The 18400-nt window shown below is 46.3% G+C and overlaps 1 protein-coding gene across 1 annotated transcript; it reads left to right on the top strand.

Annotated features, from left to right (window-relative positions):
• Positions 1-130: 130 nt before the first annotated feature.
• On the top strand, positions 131-17473 carry KIF4A (kinesin family member 4A; the record flags this gene model as incomplete). The annotated part of the gene is made up of 29 exons (XM_079541988.1): positions 131-365; positions 2314-2504; positions 2754-2846; positions 3233-3399; positions 3616-3710; positions 3910-4029; positions 4139-4314; positions 4890-4951; positions 5438-5573; positions 6067-6125; positions 6327-6432; positions 7092-7157; positions 7457-7642; positions 8248-8351; positions 8670-8814; positions 9286-9396; positions 10130-10213; positions 10818-10931; positions 11137-11292; positions 11772-11866; positions 12289-12418; positions 12993-13163; positions 13544-13651; positions 14359-14436; positions 14528-14629; positions 15069-15224; positions 15742-15861; positions 16553-16675; positions 17288-17473. 29 exons carry the CDS (start codon positions 131-133, stop codon positions 17471-17473), a joined length of 3675 nt encoding a protein of 1224 aa, XP_079398114.1.
• Between the last annotated feature and the right edge of the window lie 927 nt (positions 17474-18400).

Below are 18400 nucleotides of genomic sequence, written 5' to 3'. Positions count from 1 at the left end.
GGGCGCCGCCATTTGCGATCCGGCGGGGCGGCACTGAGGGCTGTGGGCCGCTCTGCGCTGCCGCGGGGCCTGACCAGAGCTTCGCGGGCTCCTTCCGAGCTCTCAGCCCGCTCCGAGTCGGCCCGGAACGATGCGGGAGGAGGAGAAGGGGATCCCGGTGCGCGTGGCGCTGCGCTGCCGCCCGCTGGTGCCGAAGGAGACGAGCGAGGGCTGCCAGACGTGCCTGAGCTTCGTGCCCGGGGAGCCGCAGGTGATCGTGGGGAGCGACAAGGCCTTCACTTACGACTACGTGTTCGACCCGTCGGTTGGGCAGGAGGAGGTCTTCAACACCGCCGTCGCTTCGCTCGTGCGGGACATCTTCAAAGGTCGGTCTCCTCCCCTCAGCCGCAGTAACTGCAGTGTTGGTGTAGGAGGCTATTCCAAGATGCTGAGGAACTGCTCGGTCTGTCAAGGGAAGCCTGCTGTTAAAAGTTAAACTCATAAGGAAAGGATGAGTTGGTTACTAACTTTCTTTATTGCAGCGTACGCAGGCTGGTGTCTGTGGCAAGTTGATGCTGTGTGCTGTTACATTTTGTATTTTGGTTGCAGTAGCGCTATGTTTTGTGTTAGATTTATTTGTTATTATTAAACGTGTGATTGTTACTCTTCTCCCTTCTATTTGGATCAACCTTACATTTCTATGCTCAACGATGGCTGCTATTAAGGAAAATAATAACATTCTCATTAGTGGGCATCAATATCATAATGGAAGTAATGTGATAAGCAGGTGTCAATTGGGTGAAGGTTTCTGGTGGCTGAGCAGAGGTGGGAGAGCTCAAACTGCCAGCAGGCATAGTGAGAACTATTTGGAGCCAGTATCAAAATCCAAGGAGGGTTAAAAAGGTGAATAACCTGGTGGTAAGGTATAATACAGCATACCATAGCTTTGTGGGAGCCCTGCTCCCGGTATTAGGAGTAGCTCAGCAGGAAAAGGCTACAGTGAAGATCTCTGCAACTCTACAAACAGTAGAAAACACCACAACAGACTCAATCCAAGAGGAGGCATCCTCTTTGTCCGAAGCAGTACTCCAAAACAGGATGGCATTAGATCTATTAACAGCTAAAGGACGGGTGTGTGCAATAATAAATAAGCTCTGTGCTTACATAAATAAGAATAGATGAGAACAGATGTAAGGAAAATCTGGGAGCAAACAGAAGTCCTGCATAGGACAAGTATCAATAACACGACTGGGAAACAGATCTACTAGCTGATTACTGAATCTAGGATGGTTAAGGTGGCTTTTCTTGGCATGCATCGTACTGGTACTGTTGGTGGGCCTTACCTGTGAACAGCTGAGGTATTCTATGTGCATGCTGCAATACTAGAAGGGAGTAGGAGGTATGGAAGAGACATGAGTTAAGGCAAAAGGTGGGAAGTGGGGCTTAGGAGGAGTAATGTAGCAGGTGGAAATCCTGCTAGATTAAAGAAAAGGGGGGAATTGAAAGGTGAGAAGGGCCCCACAAGTGAAAGTGAAAAGGCAAAAAGGCTTCACAGTGACTGAGAACAAGGGGGGTGAAGGGGAATAGAGATGGTTTATAGAAGCAGAAATGTAGAGCTTGTTAGAAAATAAGAGATGGCAGACACTGGGTCTGGGATAGTGAGGGGGATGAAGGCCATAAAGATAAGGGTTTGAGAACAGCCTGAGGACATTTGGCAGGGAGGTGATTAAATGGCCACAGGGCAAGAAGAAATGGCCTTGGGGGGCCGCCCCCCCCCCCCAAAAAAGGTCAGGAGCATTCACAAGGAAAACAACAAATCTTCATCTCATGACCCACTATGCACGTGCAAGAGGGGAGGGTCTGCATGCTAACCAATGCTCATCCTGGCTCTAGTGAAGCAACAGAGCAAATTTGTTTGTTAGTTTTTAAAGAACTGGTTATTTAAAATACTTTTCATTCAATCTACTTCTTAATGTTGTTAAAGTTAAGTTATTTCCTCTGAGAGCGGTGAGGTGTGGAACAGCTGCCCAGAGAGGCTGTGATGCCCCGTCCATCCCTGGAGGTGTTCAAGGCCAGGTTGGATGGGGCCCTGGGCAGCCTGGGCTGCTGTGAAATGTGGAGGTTGGTGGCCCTGCATGCAGCAGGGGGTTGGAGCTTCGTGATCTTTGAGGTCCCTTCCAGCCTGGGCCGTTCTGTGATTCTGTAAACCTCATCTGTGCGTGGAAGTTGTATAAACCAACAGTGAGTTGCTTTTCCTGGAGTGCTGCTGTTCTTGTTGAGGTTTGTTCTGGTTTCTGCTCCAACATCTGATCTGGGCGTCCTTTGTTCCCTCAGGGTACAATGCCACAGTCCTGGCCTATGGACAGACGGGGTCTGGAAAAACATACTCTATGGGAGGTACTTACACTGCCAGTCAGGAGCATGATCCCAGCATGGGGGTCATCCCTCGTGTAATCAAGCTGCTGTTTGAGATGAAAGAGCAGAGGCAGGATTGGGAATTTGTCCTCAAAGTCTCCTATTTGGAGGTAAATGTGGTTTTGATTATCAAACTGTTATAAATGCACGAACTGCAGATAAGGTGATTCTTTAACAAGGCAGGTCCACGTCAGACTGCATAAATCTTGTCTGAGTGCTGGATATCTTCCTCTAAAAGTAAGATGAGAGCACCATCACGGGAATTTAGCCCCGGTTTCAGTGTAGTTGTGCATCATTCTTTGTGCAAATTGCTTCCTCCAAAAGCTGCTAATTCTCAACTGCTGTTCTGATGCTTTCAGATCTACAATGAGGATGTTCTAGACCTCCTGTGTTCCTCGAGAGAACGGTCTTCACAAATCAGCATACGGGAGGATCCTAAGGGAGGCATAAAGGTCTGTTGGGCTGTCAGAAGCAGTTTGAGGCAGTGTCACTGCAGACAAATGTTTCAGTGAAACCACACTCAGTCTGAGTACTACTTTATATGAGTGCGTAGGAAATCGCTGCAGCTTCTTCCAGCTGAGCTCTTGATGCTCCTTATGCTTACTTAAAATGTAACGCCAGTAGGGCTACGCTTGCATGTAGAAACCTGATGGGTGAGAGATAAAGGACTTAAACCCCAGTACAAACTTTCTCTGGGGGGTCCATACCAAACCTCTGTCTCGAATTGAGACTGTGATGCTTGTGGATGCCCAGGTACACTGAAGATAATGTTTGTGATGCAGAAAGTTAGAGGTGAAGAGGAAGAAGAAGATAAATGATGCTTTCTTTCTGGATGCAGATTGTGGGGTTAACAGAAAGAAATGTCACCTGTGCACGAGACACTGTATCCTGTCTAGAGCAAGGGAACAATTCCAGAACTGTGGCCTCCACAGCAATGAACTCCCAGTCCTCACGGTCCCATGCAATCTTCACCATTTGCATTGATCAGAAGAAGAAAAATGACAAGTAAGTCATCCCACAGCTGCCAGGAGCCATACTTACTGAAATCACATTCTCCTGGTAGCTCAGCTGAGCTATTCTTGAGGCAGTCCTTCTATTTAAACTGCCTCTGATAACAGGTACATTTCTAAGCTCTGTAGCTCAAGTGTAGTAACCACTGGACTGCTTCTTTCCCAACTTTACGTTTACTTCAGCAAGTAAGATGGTCTGTTTCTGCCATAGGAACAGCAGTTTTCACTCCAAGCTACACCTGGTTGATCTTGCTGGATCTGAGAGGCAAAAGAAGACCAAAGCTGAAGGAGACCGGCTGAAAGAAGGTCTGTAGGAAAATGAAATGGCTTGGCTGCTAAAATTCAACTTCATAAATTGAGTCCTTGTCAGGAAAAGAAAACATTTCAATATTTTTAATGCATGCACTTTTTGAGTAAACCTTCCTGTGCTTTGTAAGCAAGGCAGGAACTGAGTGGCTTGTAGCTACTGAGGTGGCTCTACTCACCATCATTTGTTTGTGCACAGGTATCAACATTAACAGAGGTCTCCTCTGCCTGGGGAATGTAATTAGTGCTCTTGGTGAAGAAAATAAAAAGGGTGGTTTTGTCCCTTACAGAGACTCCAAGTTAACAAGATTACTGCAAGGTAAGAGACAGATAATGACACAGCCTAAATCTACGGGTGCAATTTAAATAACAAAGTACCAAAAGAAACAATTCACTGAGCGTTGATGGTGTCCTGTTTTCCTTCTCAGATTCTCTGGGTGGTAACAGCCACACTCTGATGATTGCCTGTGTGAGCCCAGCAGATTCCAATCTAGAAGAAACTCTGAATACTCTGCGCTATGCTGACAGGGCAAGAAAAATAAAAAACAAACCAATTGTCAACGTTGATCCCCAGGCAGCCGAGCTGCATCATCTAAAGCAGCAGGTATCGGTTGCTTTCTTCATGTGGCAAGAATAGATCTGTCCTTTTGGTAATCAGCTCAGTAAATAGCAGCACAGAGATAGGGCAGCTGCACAAAGCATGGAAAATACTCAGTATGTGTTCCTCCATCTCTTGAGATGGAGTGTAAGTGCTGTAGGGAGGGCATGTGGAAGCTGCTCGTGATTCTGCAGCATCTGCTCCACGTGACAGCAAAACAGTAACAGTGACTGACGTTTTGCTTGCCTGTCCATTAGCCTGGGGTCTCTCCTGTAATGGAGCAACAGCACTGGTTCAGCAAGGTGTGAGAGCTTCCCTTTGGGTCACTGGGGTCTGACGCTGTGCTCAGGACAGCCTGCAGGTGAGGTGGTGTGCTGCCACCTGAGCTCTCCTGGGAGGCAAGGGGAGAAAATTGCTTCCTGCAGGAGAGATGTGATCCCTCAGGAAGCAGTGAAAGCACAGCTGTGGAGCTTTCACTCTGGAAAGTGACTCATTTTCGCTCAGAGGTTCTTAGTTATGTTCCTTCAGCTGTCCAGCTACTGTAAGAGAGGCTTGAAAGCACTGTTTGTTTGTGTTTCTAGGTACAACAGCTACAGGTTTTATTGCTGCAGGCCCATGGAGGGACTCTCCCAGTGTCTATCAAGTAAGCTTTGTAGATGAATTCACAGTGTAAATGATGGCCAAAATCAGTTATGGGAAATAAAGAGAAACTAGGCACTGTACTCCTGCATGCCTTTCTCAGGCCCATCCATTCTTCCTCCCCCTTTCAGCACTAAAAATTAGGAATCTCCATCTCCACTGTTTGTAAAAGCACAAAGCAAAAGGAGGAGTTTGGACTGTGTGGGTGTTTTCTCCTGAATATATTTTAAAATCCAAATGCAGTTTACAGACTTAGTGTTGGTTAAGCAATGTTACTATTTTAAAAGGGTGTTTTCTTGCAAGTGTCTGCTTTCAATACCCTGAATTCCTCAGAGACTTTGAATTCAGATTAGTCTTCCTCCAATTTTTCTATTCATCTGCTATAATCTGTACTAGCTGTAAGTTATTTAAGAAACTTGGAGGCAGTTTCAGTGCTATTACAAAACCTCTGGTGAAGTCATGCTCACAAAATGGTTCCTTGGTATTTCAGTAGCATGGAGCCTTCAGAGAACCTGCAGTCTCTGATGGAGAAGAACCAGTCGCTGAAGGAGGAGAATGAGAAGCTGAGCAGAGGGCTGAGTGAAGCTGTTGGTCAGACAGCACAGATGTTGGAAAGGATCATTCTGGTGAGGCTCAGTTTCCTGGCGAGAGCCTTGATTTGTGTGATTTTTCCCTTAGCTGAAGATTGATCAATAGTAACTGCTGCACTAATGACATGTTAGCAGTCTCTTTAGAGTTCCACACGCATTTATCTCAGGTCTTTAGCTATTGGGTAGTCAGAACCAAAAGTCTTCTGGAATCTGTCAAGGCCTGAAGATCTGGAGACTGCAGGAGAAGAAGGAAACAGGACTCTTTCAGCTCCTGCTGCTTTAATGTTTTAAAGATGCTTTTGAACTCCCACTCTCTCCTGTTTTTCCTTCTTCTTTGTTAATTCATTGCTTTGTATACACCTGCCAAAATAGATGTTGGATCTAAACAAGGTAATCACAGTAATTGTGGAAGACATTTCAGTGTCTTGATTTGCCACAGACTGGTAGTGTGTCTTTTGCTGCCAGTCCATTGGCTTCTTACCTTTACATTGCACTTCCTGCAATTCACTGTAATTCTGTTTTCTCTTAGACAGAACAAGAGAATGAGAAGATGACTGCCAAACTAGAGCAACTTCAGCAGCATGCTGTGTAAGTCTGTTACCCCAGCCTACTCGTGCTGAGGGATGTCCTGCAGCATTAAATATCCTTGTTGGGATCGACAGAATGCCATCCATTTGTTGATCCAGAGCTCGTTTGTTTATTCTATGGGAAAATTTCACACTTACTGGGGTGTGTGACACAAACTTGCCGAGTAAAACTTGAGGACTTATTCCTGTGTCTGCTTTGCAGATGCAAGCTTGACCTCCAGAAGCTGGTGGAGTCTGTGGAAGATGAGGAACTGAAGGAAAGCGTGGAGGTGATCCATAATCTGCAGCAGGTGTTGGCTCAGCTCCAGGTGAGGCCAAATTCAAGGAGAGAAGGGTTTTGTTAGTGAAGCTGCCTGGCAAACGCAGAATTCCCACCTGGTCAACCTGCTGCAGCAGGAGCCTCCCTTAGGGAGCCCAGGTATTAAAGCTATTCAATGGCTCTAGATGCCCACTTCCAAATGAGCTCCATTCTGTGCTTTTAATGCAACAGAAGGGCCACTTGTGCTCAAGTGTCTGCATGTCCTGGCAGAATGCAAGTCAAGGAGATGAGAGCCTCCATTAAAGAATCTAATGACTGGGAGAGCAGTGTGGATTTCCAATCCAAAAACTGAAAGCTGAATTAAAAATCTGGTAGCTTAATGGGCAGCCCCAGTTGCAGAAACCTGGAATGGCTTTATAGAAGTTGCCAGATCTTTGTCTAATTGAGAACTTCTGTATTACCTTACTAGATATTTTCCCTCCTGCCCCACGTTCCTTGCTCTTGTGTCTGGGGAACAAGGCAGAATGCCTTGACAGGAGGGGGAGGCTGCTCACTGTAAAAAGAAGCAAGTCAAAGACGTCCTCTTCCCAGAGATAGCTTGCTGGGCAGAGGAGGGTAACTGACTTTGCTGTTATAGACCAAAAAGCTGCTATTAACTTCATCTTAATTTCCCACCTTTATACTTTTCTTCTCTTTTTTCTTATATAGAGTGAGAGTGCTGCCTCAGTGGAAGCTGCTGCAGAGATGGCAAACTCTGAACAGGATGCTACAGGAGTAAGTGAGGGGAGTCCTTAGCCTGTAGCACAGTCTCACCAGTGGCATATCTTTGCTCTATTGCTCTTCTCTAATCTGTCTTTTTGCTACTCCTCTGATTCAAGTAACTGTGGATGATGTGTCACCTTTGTGTGTACTGCTTTTCTTCATCCTTATTCACTCAATTCCAGTTCAGTAACCTGTTCTCATTAATGAATACCTGTTTTTCTTAATGTAAAAACTAATTTGTTCTGTGGAAACGAATTGTTGTCAAAGAGCTTCAGGTTGGCCATTCCAACTCATTGCTGTGTCTTCTCCAGGAAGGAGAAACAGGCCAGGTTACCAAGAGGTCCTCAGATGAGTTCACCACACAGCATGCCCTCCGTCAAGCACAGATGTCTAAGGAATTGGCTGAACTGAATAAAGCCCTGGCTCTGAAAGAGGCACTTGCAAAAAAAATGACACAGAATGACAGTCAGTTGGAGCCCATTCAGTCCCAGTACCAGGTAAATTCCTTCACAAGTAGCTCCTTTAAGGGTGTAGAAGTTTTGTTTTTGTTATTAATGTGTCCACTGCACACTGAAGATCTACCTTCCATGAGCGTGTTTCTGAGTCTCTTTAAGTTTTGGCCATTGCCCTCTTGGGCATGGGAGGATGTTGACTGTAGGTCAGCAGAGAATGGGGAGAAACCATGTCTGATTATCTAGAAGCAGTCCAGCAGAAGATGATCTTTTCCCTGAAATAAAGATTAGCCACTGGATGTTTAATGTAAAGCAGGTTCTTTTTTTTTCTTCAAGATTTACTTGACCATACGAAGCCCACATGCACTACTTATTGTTATTAAACATCATAGTGCAGCTAGCTGATCTGGCTTCCCCTGTCACAAGCTGTGGTGGGATCTCCCTTCTCTGAAACTGTTCCTTTTTAACTGTTAGTTGATGCTGCAATGGCTTTGTGCACTGACTGCAGTTTCAGATGTGCTGGTTTTAGGAAATGTCCCACAGTCTGTTGGAAGAAACATGGTTCTCCAGGGCGTCCTGTCTTAGAGCTTCCCCTCTAGGAGGGGGGATTCAGGTCGTTACTGGGAGCCTTACTGCTTCTGTCTCTGTAGACTAACATCAAGGATCTGGAATTAGAAGTTGGCAATTTGCAAAAAGAAAAGGAGGAGCTGATCCTTGCCCTGAGCATGGCGAAGAAGGATGTCAACCAAGCCAAGTATGTGTGACTGCACAAGCTGGCGTGCCTTATAGCACTGAAATCTGTGTTAATGCATCTGAGAAAATTCATTGCTTTAGCCTCACTTGCTGCATGGCAAAGCTCTTATTCTGATAGAAGCACAGGGTTAAGTGCACCTCTCATCCATGGTAGTGTGACGTGCTAATGAGTGACTGCAAACACTGCAGGCATCTTTGGCAGGCTATGCTGTGAGGTTGGGGAGGAAAAAAAAATCTGTTTGCCAGAATACTTTTGAGAATACTTGTTTGAGAGTCACGGTAATCAGGGGTCTGTGACTGAAGTGTGGCTCCTTCACAGGCTGAGTGAACGGCGTCGGAAAAGGCTTCAGGAGTTGGAAGGGCAAATTAATGAGCTGAAGAAAAAGCTGCATGAACAAGCAAGGCTCCTAAAGCTGAAGGAGTCAACAGAACGCACGGTCTCCAAACTGAACCAGGAGATCAGGGTAAGTAACCCCAGCAGTTGTCAGGCTTGCCCCAGTTTAGATAAAGTGGCTTCCAGGCAGAAGATGCTGATGTTCTCAGTCTAATAAAGCAGAAAATGCCAGTCTTCTGGCAAAGTTCTTTTGGCTACCTGATCTCTGTCCCTGGTGCAAAGCAATAGGGAGGCAACTGTGAGATGGAGGAATAGAAGAAGCCAGAAGTGTCTTCTACCTTTTCTGATAGCTTGCCGGCTTAGTCAAGTTTGATTTGTGTCACATCATGCATGCTTTTGTTTTTTTTCCTTTCCCCTTTATGGCTTGAAAATGAATTCCTGGGGTTTAGCACTTTGAAAGCATCCTTAGAGAGCTGCATATTGTAATGCTTTCTGCCCACTCCTGGTAATCGTATCTGTCAACCCACAGCATGGGAATGTGGGCTGAAACTACCCAGAGTGGAAACATTGGACGATTCTTCCAGCCCTCTGTATTTCCTAGGAAATGAAAAACCAACGGGTGCAGCTGATGCGCCAGATGAAAGAGGATGCTGAGAAATTTAGGCAGTGGAAACAGCAGAAGAACAAGGAAGTGATCCAGCTGAAAGAACGGGTGAGCAAACAATAAGCTTCCAAACTGTACCTCTTCAGAGCGAAACAAATCGTTCATGCCTTTGCTGTGAGGCTTTACTGAATTTACAAGCATCTGGAAAAACACCTGGGGAATGCTTTGAAGATTACAAAACAGTTTATATGGTTGCCACCTTTTACCAGCTGTGAAAGGACTCTCGTGCTTGTGTCTGGAGAACTTAAAGCTATCAACAGCTGTCATTCAGCTCCACAGCAAAAGACAAAAATATTTATATTTTTAAGTATTTAAAGTCATAAGGTTTGGCTGCAAAATAGGAGTATTCAAGCTTTCAAAGGAATATTCAGTCTGCAGTGAATAGTGAGTCAGTTAAATCCATCTGGCTTGTACTGTCCAAGTCTAATGAAGAGCATGCTTACATATACCACATCACACCATTTGATTTCTGGTCTCACAGGAGATCTTAATACAAAAAGTTTACCCCCCAGTGCTCAGGGATGCTACGTTTTAAGCTTGTGACTTGCAGTCTCTTACAGCCTCCAGGCTCCTAAACCCTTTTGGTGGGAAGTGTGGAGCCCTTCTGCTCTCAGCCTCACAGCTGACTGTTAACAGCAGTGCGTGACTTTAAGCCTGCAAGGATCAATGGAATCCCTGTCATGAAGCACTTGTATTTGTTGTTCTCTATCAAAGTGTGCAGTTGGCCACTGCTGTTAAGATGACACACAACTTCCTGCCCCTTGGATGTGTTTCTTTGCAGGATCGCAAGAGGCAGTACGAGCTGCTGAAGCTTGAGCGAGACTTTCAGAAGCAGGCCAATGTCCTGCGGCGCAAAACAGAAGAGGTGAGGAGCCATTGTCTGCTAGAAACTGCTGGCTGGCTCCAGATGCCTGCACAGGGTGTTTGGAGGTTGTGATGGGATGTGCAGAAACGTCCCAGCAGCATTTGGTGGTATGTAAGTAGGGAGAAAGAGGGGCAGCCCGTAGGGAAAATGCTGTGCTTCTGTCCTGTAGCCTGAGGGATTCTGATTTAAGTCCAGTCCTTAAAGGATAAATTATCCCCTGCTGAGCAGCAAGTTCCTGAGGAGAACTTGTTGCAGACACCCAAGCTAGAAAGCGTACAGTGAGCTCTGTTGGGTGCACTGGATTGCAGTTCAAAATTCCTTCACAATGCCTGAATAGAAAAGTGAATCCTGGAACCATTTTTTTGGTTCTTTTCTTCTACCTTCTTGCATGGAAGCAAGTTGTCTTTAAAGCAAGGCTTGTAGCAAATGAAAATATGTCAGGGATTCTATAGTCTGTGCTGAGGTGTGAAGTTGTTTCAGTTCTATCATCCTACTTTCTCACGGTGTCACAGAGCCCAGCTTGCACTGTGAGTGCCTCATGTTTTCAGCCATTAGATGTTAAATAATAAACCAGTGTTTTGCTTCTGTGTAAATTCTTTTGCAGGCTGCAGCTGCTAACAAACGCCTGAAGGATGCTCTGCAGAAGCAGCGGGAGGCTGCAGATAAACGGAAGGAGAGTCAGAATAGAGGAATGGAAGGAGTTGCTGCACGTGTGAAGGTGGGTAACAACAGGTTGTGCACGCCAAGGAATAACAGCAAACCTACTTCTGCAAGTGATGAAGTGCTGCTGGGGTGGTTATGGACGTAGTTATTGCTTCCTGTTAATGGGAGGTAACTTGATCCAGAGCTGTGAAGGCATTTCAGATAAGGAACCAGTCCTGAAGCTGAGACTGCCACCAACCACTGCACTGTTTTTCCTCCAGAGCTGGCTGGCAAATGAAATAGAGGTACTGGTTAGTACTGAAGAGGCTCGCAGACACCTTGCAGACCTTCTGGAGGACAGAAAGATCTTGGCACAGGAGCTCCTTCAGCTTAAAGAGAAAAAAGAGTCTGGGGAAAACCCACCCTCAAAGCTCCGGGTAAGAGAAGCAAGTGCCACACTGCCTGTCCCACACCAGTGGCTGATGAGCAAGTGCCATAGCTTACTCCTACTTGGATGTTACTACAGGAAAGGGTTAATGTTCTTATTTAGTGCCACAGACTCTCGAGTTGGATGGGACCCTTAATAGTTGTCTAGTCCAACTCCCCTGCCATGCACAGGCGTATCTACAGCTAGATAAGGTTGCTCAGAGCCTGCTTAAATGTCCTCTCGTGGTGGAAGCATGTACTTAACCTGCTACTTAATGCAGTGAGTCTGAAGGGCAGGAGCTGCTCACAGCCCTTCTCAAAGATTTTGCTGGTGCAAAAGAACAGTGGGATTTAAGCTTTGCAGAAATGCTTGGGGGCCTTTGCAATAATCTCTATTTTTGCTGAAATGCAAGAAGGACATAAATGAAAGCTCAGCCTTGCATGCATCACTAAAACTGCTGCTCTCTTCTGCCTTGCTGCAATTCTCCAGAGGCGAACCTACTCCATCACAGATCTGCAGGCATCAGAGATGGACCTTTCTTTGTCAAAGCAGATAGAAAGCCTGGAGACTGAGATGGAGCTCAGGTAAGCTAGTACTATAAAGCTGATTTCCACAGCCTAAGGCTGCTTTTTTCTGCTTTGTCCACAACTGTTCTGTGAATCAGAAGAGCAATTAAATATTTTCCTTGAAATTATGAAACAAAAAGAACCTATGCTTTTTCCTGGCTTAATTTTTTCTAAAATGCAGCTATTTGAGGCTGCTGCTCAGTCACTGAGATTTTGTCCCTTGCTGTTTGCAAGCCTTTTTGACTGTTGCAAACTTATTTTAAGCAGAGGTGTGGATGGGAGGGGAGGAGAGAATCCCTGTTGTAGTGCACAGCAGCTGTAGTCTGCATTTCCACGCAGTACAAGCATATAAACTTCATCTAATTTGTCTAAAACTCTGATAAGCTTTTTAACCTGTGTTCTCCCCTGTGTTGTGGCCTCAAATCTGTGCTCTTCCAAAGGAGTGCCCAAATAGCAGACCTGCAGCAGAAGCTCTTAGATGCAGACAATGGAGACAGTGTGAAACAACGCTGGGACAATATTGCAACCATCCTGGAGGCTAAATGTGCTTTGAAGTATCTCCTTGGGGAGGTAAACTGAATCTTCCTATTGTAGAGCTTTTATTCTTAGTGGTGAAGTCTACTTACCCAGGAATGAAAGGCAGTGAGTAATAGACAGTAATCTGAACGGAGTGAAGGGCAGTGTTAGCTGAGACCAGGCTGGAAGCAGTGCAGTGAGTGTTGGGGTGGGAGACCTTAAACAAGACTGGAAGTAGAAGACAGCAAGAACTGGGCTGACCCTAAATCAGGGGAGAAATCAACTGAATGGCAGAAACAAAACGCAGTTCCTGAAACCTGAAGGCTAAAGGAAGAGAATGGAGGTAGTTATATTGGAGAGCACTTGTTGTTGGGGTTCCTTCTCCCCTTAAATACTGAGCAGGAGAGGAGATTAGAACTGGCTGATATCTCCTGTTACCAGTTCCTCACTTCCATACTGGCCTTCAGATGCCAGCTCAGGGTGTCTCATCTATTCCCCTTGTTGCTGAGGGGCTGTTCTGCTACTCAGAGTGGTTGGCTGTCAAGCAGAAATGCTTCCCCTTCAGACTGCATTATTTCTGTCCCAAGTGCAGTGTGAAATGTGGAACCACCTCACGTTTGTCTTTCAGCTGGTTTCCTCCAAAGTCCAGGAAAGCAAACTGGAGAGCAGCCTCCAGCAGAGCAAGGCCAGCCATTCAGACATGCAGAAGCTGCTGATGGAAGAGCGAAACCATGCAATAGAAATGGAGGCTGAATTCCAAAATCAGCTTCTGTGGCGGGAACAACAGCACCAGGAAAAGGTAAAGCACAAATCAGGAGTCTTGAGAGCCCCTGTGTTCAGGAACTCTGGTTCCCAGATGTGCTTATAGATAAAGGCAGTCAGGACACGCTGAAGCTGAACTATTGCTACATGATCAAAATTTGTCAGGCTCTTGCAGGTAAGGTAACAAAAGCCCAAGGAATCTTCTGTCTCTTGTTATTGAATAAAATAACTTTTCAGTGCTCTGAGTGAGGATGCTGCACTGGAGCACATGATAACTCACAAAGCAGATCAGGACAGAACAATGCTGGAAGTAGCAGAGCTGCTTTCTCAAGTTGCTCAGGCCTTTAATGGCTGAGATGCCAGGAGTCACTTTAGGAATTCACACCAGTTTTGTCTCTGGTATTAATTTCCTTGTAGATTCTGTACCTGGTCAGCAAATTCCAGCAAAAAGAAGCAGCAGAGAAAGGAATGGAGGATTCCCTAAATGAGCAGAAGAAACAGATGCAGGAGAGACTCGAGTTTCAGGTAGTCCTTGTGCATGTTTGTTCTTTTCCCCAAGGGTCACCTGTTAATTGGAATCGTATCCTTAGGGTGAGGAACGTGCAGAGGGATCTGTTGAGGGTGTTTGCATTTATAGCTAAGATAAATGCTGTTACTATTTGGTGTAAAAAGAGACAGAAGAGGAATGATGCAGGCTTACTGGAGCTTGAATAGCAACTGTTCTTCAAGATCAGCAGTGTCTGACCAGCTCATGCAAGCATCTGTGCTCAGAGCACCTTTTGTTAGGAGAGTCAAAATGCTGTCACAGATTCTTTGAGCACATCTCCACTGTGATACCTGAAGCAGAGCAGCTTTAACTTGATCACATGTGCGTGGTACAAGCTGTACCTTGGCTCCTTGCTTCCTGCAGAAGGGATACTTGGTGATGCACTGAAGTAAAACCAGTGCCAGGTGCACCCCATGTACCAGTAAGCCTTGGAAACAGGAAACTTTCGGTCCTCAGTGGTCGCTTTAGAGAACTGACTTCTCCCTACTGTGTTGGCCATGTTATGCATAAAATGAGATATCAGCTCTAATCATTTCCCTGACCTGGAATGCTGAGCTGATGTCCTGTTGTAGAGTGGATGGGGAACCCCTCTGACACTGCAAGGAAGTTTGGAACAAAAACAAATTTCCCTATTTGTGTGTCACCCCTGTGTAAACCTGCTGGCTTCATCTCGTCTTGCAAACAGGAGGAAGAGCTGAAGAAAATGAGGGAGGTTTGTGAGAAGAACCAAGAACTTCTCCAGGAAATTGATATTCTTAAACAGGTAGAGATCTGTACGGACACAAGGGGTGCAAGGGCATGTTGGCAGTTGGGTTAATATATTTTACAAAGCTAATTTTTGCCTTCCTTCACAGAAACTGCTGCTTGTCCAAGTTGCCAGTGGGCAGAAGCTCCGTCGCATTCAGCAAGTGTCACCCGAGTCCCCAGACTCTTCTTTCGATTACATTCCACCCAAAGTAAAGCTGCTGCATGACAATTTCCTTATCTTGCCCAAAACTGCTCAGTAATGTTGCTCAGTAATCCAACTGTTTTCTCTGTGGCACTCTGAATCCTGGAGTGAGGCACCTGTTGTAGCAGATGTAATCATGGCCCTGCAAAAGGTCCGAATCTCAGTGCTGAGGAGATTCGATGATACAAAGCTGTTTTGCCAGGACTGTGCCACAAAGCAGTTAATTTCTCTGATTTGTCAACTGCATTTTTCAGACTCTCTAGCAGTTTAAGCTGGTTGAGTTTATAACCCTCCCCACTCTGATAGTTGGTCTCTAAGCCTGTGACTCTGTCAGCTGTCTGAGAGGAATGGGGATGGTGGCAGTGGGACTTAATTGCGAAACTTAGAAGGTGTAAAACCACTCCTGTGTGTTCTGAGGCTTCAAGCCCTGTGATTTCTGTGTGCAGCCAAAGACCCGCCGGCAAACAACGGCAAAACCGTGTGCATCAACCCCAGAAATGAACGTGGAAGAGCTGTTTTCTGACTCAGAGTCTGCAGAGGAGGAGGATGCAGAGTGGGTTCCAGTAAAAGCAGTCAAAGGAACAAAGAGGAGCATAACAGGGGTAAGGTCACCTTCCTCACTTGATTATCTGTGAGGGACTTGCATCCCTGAGCATCCAGTAGGCGTGCAGCAAAGCAGTGAGGGTGCAGCGTCTGCTCTGCTGGCATCTGAGCTGTGCAGTCTGCTATTGCTTCATGTGCCCAAGCTAGTGAAGAAACGTTCCTCAAATATGCCATGAAACAGCTAAACTGCCTCACTCCCATTTAGATAGAGGGCCCAGGTATGGTGGCGGTGGTTTGCCTCTGAGTGTCTTTGTGTTAGCTTCTTCAGCTGGCACTGGATTCCCTTGCTTGAAGTGAGGTTCTTGAGGACCAAAGATTGTTATTTCCCATACTGAAGGTGAAAAGGATGTAGTCGTTTTTCCCCAGGAGTCAGACCAGCAGTGAAATAACGAAAGGCTCGTGGTCGTTTGGGGTCACTGTCCTTCCAATGACTCCGGGTGTTGACAGCTGTAGCAACCCAGGAACAGCCTGTGGAACACTGAAGCCTTTTCTCCACAAAACTCTTCTTTTACTCAGTGCTTCTGCAAGGGCCGCTGTGGGAACAGGCAGTGTGGCTGCAGGAAGCAGAAGCTGGGCTGCACTGCGGGCTGCAGCTGCGACTCAACCAAGTGCAGGAACAGAGAACCTGGCCTTCAGGTGAGAACTGCCTGTGCCAACACCATTCGGTGTCTGAAAGCAAGGCTGGGTGGATAGATGAGCAGTTTCTGTACCAGCCCACACGTGGGGCTCCTCAACCTTTCCGAGGCCTTTGTAAATGTTACTGAAATTCGTGGTTTTATCCATGGTAGAGTTTGGAGTCTTCCACTGCAATATAGAAATTCTCACACCACATACAGGAATCTGGGCAGCGTCCAGAGCCACTTACATCCACCCAGTGCTGTCAGCCACAAATCTGAGAACAATTTGTCTTTTTTTTTTTCTGTATTCCCTCTCAGTAAATGAAACTCTTATCTTGCACTTCAGATTGTACAGCAGCTTAACCCTCCTGAGTGCACATGTACCATTCAGTGCTTCATTCAAGCAAGGAGTAGAAGGGGTAATTAATGCTTTTAGCAATAAGTGTGGCATCAGGATGGTTTGTGAACAACTGCTAGAAATATCTGCCTGGCTCCTGGATCTTAGGGATTTGAAGCAGAGACCTCCATAGTAACTCCTTAATTACTTTTGCATGAAAGCAGTTGGCTGATGGAGGCATCTGCGTTCTGTAATACGGACGACTTGGGAACTGGAGAGGAGATGGCTTGGGGAGCTGTAGTATTTCCTCAGCTGTTGGTGGGGAAGGGAGGCTGGCTGGGGAAGGGAGGCTGACCAGAGCGCTGCCCTGCAGGATGCCACGGTGAGTGAGGACCAAGCAAAGGAGTCAGAAGGTTCCTTCAAACTGGAAGACCTCCCTGATGTGACTGCAGGAGGGACCTTCTTTCAGTCCGTGTTCGTCCCTCCAGATACAAAGGTGCTGGCTAAGGCTTTTTGTGATCATTTCTTCTAAACAGCTGAAAGAGCGCCGCAGTGTGCGTGCAGTCAGAAATGTCTGCTAGGTTCAGTGATGAACCTGGGTGGGGAAGAAGGGGGGAAGGGGTTGGACAAAGAAGTTGATGTGTGCTAGAATACTGAGCAGACTGCAGCTGTCAAGCCAGCTTGTATTTCATTTGTAAGTCTGCTGAATTCAGTTTCTGTCTGAAAGCTGCCACTCGAGCTTTCCACGAATGGAGCCAGAGCCACTGTGCTGAGCTCCCCATCCAGACTTGTTGTCAGGCTGTCCTTTCAGCAGCAGGAGGCTGGGAATCCAGGAATGAGGACGAGGTCCTGTTTGTGTCCAAATGTAACTGTCCTTAAGCTGCTCTGCCTCAGCAGCTGTAGTTTTGCCTCAGGTAAACTGCATCATTTACTTGTGTGTATTCTCTGTACTTTTATCCTTCAGAGTTTTGACCTTGGAAAATAAATTAGGCAATTTCTGATGCAGATCAGGCAGCTTTATGTGCTGCTCTCAAACTCCAGTGCAAGCAGGTTGGCTTCCTCAGGGCTGTGACAAACTCCTAAATTGTCATCTTTGCTTTCCTGGTAGGTCCTGAAAGATATCACAGACCAAGACGTGCTCATGAAGAAGCCCAGCACTGCTGCTTCCCTGCTGGTGAGGGATGAGGAGTCCCAGGAGAATCAGCTTCCATTTGTAAAGAAGAAGAAGAGAATGCTGAGTAGCAATACCAGCTTCTTCTCAGGTTGTACCCCAATCAAAGAGGAGATGGATTGATGAGCCACAACCCTTCTTTTATAAAGGGAAAAATGAAAGTGTTGGGAACTCCTGCTGCAGAACAGGGCTGGGGGCTGAGCTGCCTGACAGCTGGCAGCAGCAAGGGAGTCAACACCAATTCCTCCTCGAATGAGATTGCATCCAGTTGTGTGTAAATAATTGGGGTTGTGGGGCTGGAGCAGGTGTCTGCTACCACGAGCAGGGTAAGAAACTTTCCTCTTCACCAATTCCAGAGCGAGTGCAGGTGGTTTGTCCAGGTTGCTCATGATGGCTGCCTTCCTCCTGCTGAGCTGTGAACAGGTTGGACACAGATTAACCTGTGATCTTGAAAGAACTTTGCGTGTGCCCTTCCACTACAATCCCAGCTGCCACCTGAGGTCTAATGGTGCTTGATGGGGAGGAAGCACTGGCAGTAGTCTTAAAGTAGCTAGCAGATGAGGAATGCCAGTGTTCTGTGCTGCTGGGGCACTGGCACCTCCTTCTTCCATTTAACTCAAAGTTTGCTAGCTGTATGTGAACTTTTTCATGGTTTTTAATTTGTAGCTTTAATAAAGGAAAAATAATAATCTGAAGCTGTCCTAATTTCACAATGCTTCCTGTGTGGTTCTTTGTCGCATCTCTTGCTAAAATTGGTCTCAGAATGGTGCTGGCAGTTTCTGTGCTCAGTAGGTCACCTCAAGGTCTGTAATGCTGCTTTCCTTTCCTACAGCACCGAGGGAATTGAGAGCATCTGAGAGCACTGGTCAGGGGAGAGAGGGTTCCTGGTTGTGGTGACAACACAAGCTACAGTCTGTCTGATGAGCTGTGTTAGCACTGGGCCCTCCCTCAGCTGTAAGAGCAGGTCAGGTTTATTTTCTCTGCCCGTGTGGTTCTTAGCACAGGAGCTGTGCAAACATCCAAGGTGAGAGGACAGTTTTTTCTGTGTGC

Source organism: Tetrao urogallus (assembly GCF_951394365.1).
Source record: "Tetrao urogallus genome assembly, chromosome: 13".
Lineage (NCBI taxonomy): Eukaryota > Metazoa > Chordata > Aves > Galliformes > Phasianidae > Tetrao > Tetrao urogallus.
The sequence above is the reverse complement of the archived record's forward strand: the minus strand, read 5'-3'. Positions and strand labels throughout refer to the sequence as shown.